This window comes from Equus quagga, chromosome 14 (genome assembly GCF_021613505.1).
Source record: "Equus quagga isolate Etosha38 chromosome 14, UCLA_HA_Equagga_1.0, whole genome shotgun sequence".
NCBI lineage: Eukaryota > Metazoa > Chordata > Mammalia > Perissodactyla > Equidae > Equus > Equus quagga.
In genome coordinates this window covers 23,680,834-23,682,472 of record NC_060280.1, presented here as the reverse complement: position 1 = coordinate 23,682,472, position 1,639 = coordinate 23,680,834, and the positions used below count along the sequence as shown (strand labels likewise).

General features: G+C 40.3%; 1 protein-coding gene across 1 annotated transcript; it reads right to left on the bottom strand.

Annotated features, from left to right (window-relative positions):
• Window positions 1–489: 489 nt before the first annotated feature.
• Window positions 490–1,425, bottom strand: LOC124251821 (olfactory receptor 52E8-like). The gene has a single exon (XM_046684718.1). The coding sequence runs from the start codon at window positions 1,423–1,425 to the stop codon at window positions 490–492; it is 936 nt and encodes a 311-aa protein (XP_046540674.1).
• Between the last annotated feature and the right edge of the window lie 214 nt (window positions 1,426–1,639).

Genomic DNA, 1,639 nt, shown 5'->3' with positions numbered 1-1,639 from the left:
GTGGTTACATGATTAAGGAGGCCAACTCTGCCATGGAAGAAATAAGATGTGTGTTTGATTTCTTTGACTAGTACTCCTGGAGTTCACATCCTGCAGCATTGTGTAGTCAGTCCCATTACAGCTGTGATAGTCCCGGGCACCATAACTATTCTCTGCTGTAATCAATGAATTCTGTATGAACAGACTATTTAACAGTATTTGAGTTGCATTAAGACTTTATCCTCAAATCCTGATTTTAATATTTGTTATAGAAATAAATGACGCCTTTTTATTTAAAAATAAAATTTATATTTAGTTTAGGGACAAAAATTTCATTATCTAAACTTATCTCTAATTTGATACGGCACATTAGTGGGGAAACATTGCGTTTAATATCCTATTCTGTAAGGTATTTATTCTACAAAAGCTTAAGGATACTTTCCTTTGTAAGGATGGAAAGGAGAAAGATTTCAAGATTATTTCCAAATCAAGTGCTCCAAAGAGTCAAACTTACTTAAAAAGGAAAATCGTTACCACTCGATCTCGGATCTGCTTGGTTCTCACCCCATAAATAATGGGGTTAAGAGCAGGGGGGATGATCACATATAAATTAGCCAGGAGGATGTGGATGTAACGTGGAATATCGTGGCCAAATCGATGTGTCATAAAGGAGAAAAACGCTGGAGTGAAGAAAACTAAGATGACACACACATGGGAACCGCAGGTATTAAGAGCTTTGAGTCTGGCCTCCCAGGATGGAAGTCTGAAGACAGCATGTAGAATCTTCACATAGGTGAAAGCAATCAAAATAACATCCAGAAGTATCATAGAGATAAGGATTAATCCAAATAACATATTGACCTTTATGCTGACACAGGCCAGGCGGGCAATGCCCATGTGCTCACAGTAGGTATGAGGTATAATATTATGTCCACAGAATGAAAGCCTTAGAAGGAGAAATACAAGTGGGAAAACCAAAACAAAATTTTTCAACATTCCTACCCCAGCAATAATACAAATAGTTCTGTTGGTGAGAATTGTGTTGTATTGAAAAGGGTGGCAAATGGCAATGTAACGATCAAAAGTCATGGCTACAAGCATGAATGTTTCATAACCTGTAAACAGGTGTATGAAGAACATTTGAGCTAAGCAACCCCCAAAGTCAATCTCACTGAGACCAAACCAGAAGATGCTCAGCATTTTGGGAATGGTGGCCGTGGACAAGCCCAGGTCAGTGAGAGCCAACATGGCCAATAAGCAGAACATGGGCTGGTGAAGACTGTGCTCAGTCTGGATCACAAAAAGGATGATGACATTCCCCAGAAGGGCAATTAGATACACTGTAGCAAATGGGAAGCCAAGCCAGAGCTGCATATTTTCCAATCCTGGGATTCCCAACAGCAGGAAGGATGAGGGATGAATACATGAGATATTGGCTGGAGACATGCTGGCAAGGGCTTCTGATGGTCACACTCCACTCAACTGAAGAAATATTTAGTTCTGTAAAAGCTTCCCAATACCTCACCAATACTGTTCATACTGAATAGGAATGAAAAAGACGTAATTAATACATTTTTTCTGGAAATACAGAAGAAGGGGGGCTGGCCCGGTGGCACAGTGGTTAAGTTCTCATGTTCCGCTTCAGTGGCCCGGTGTTCGC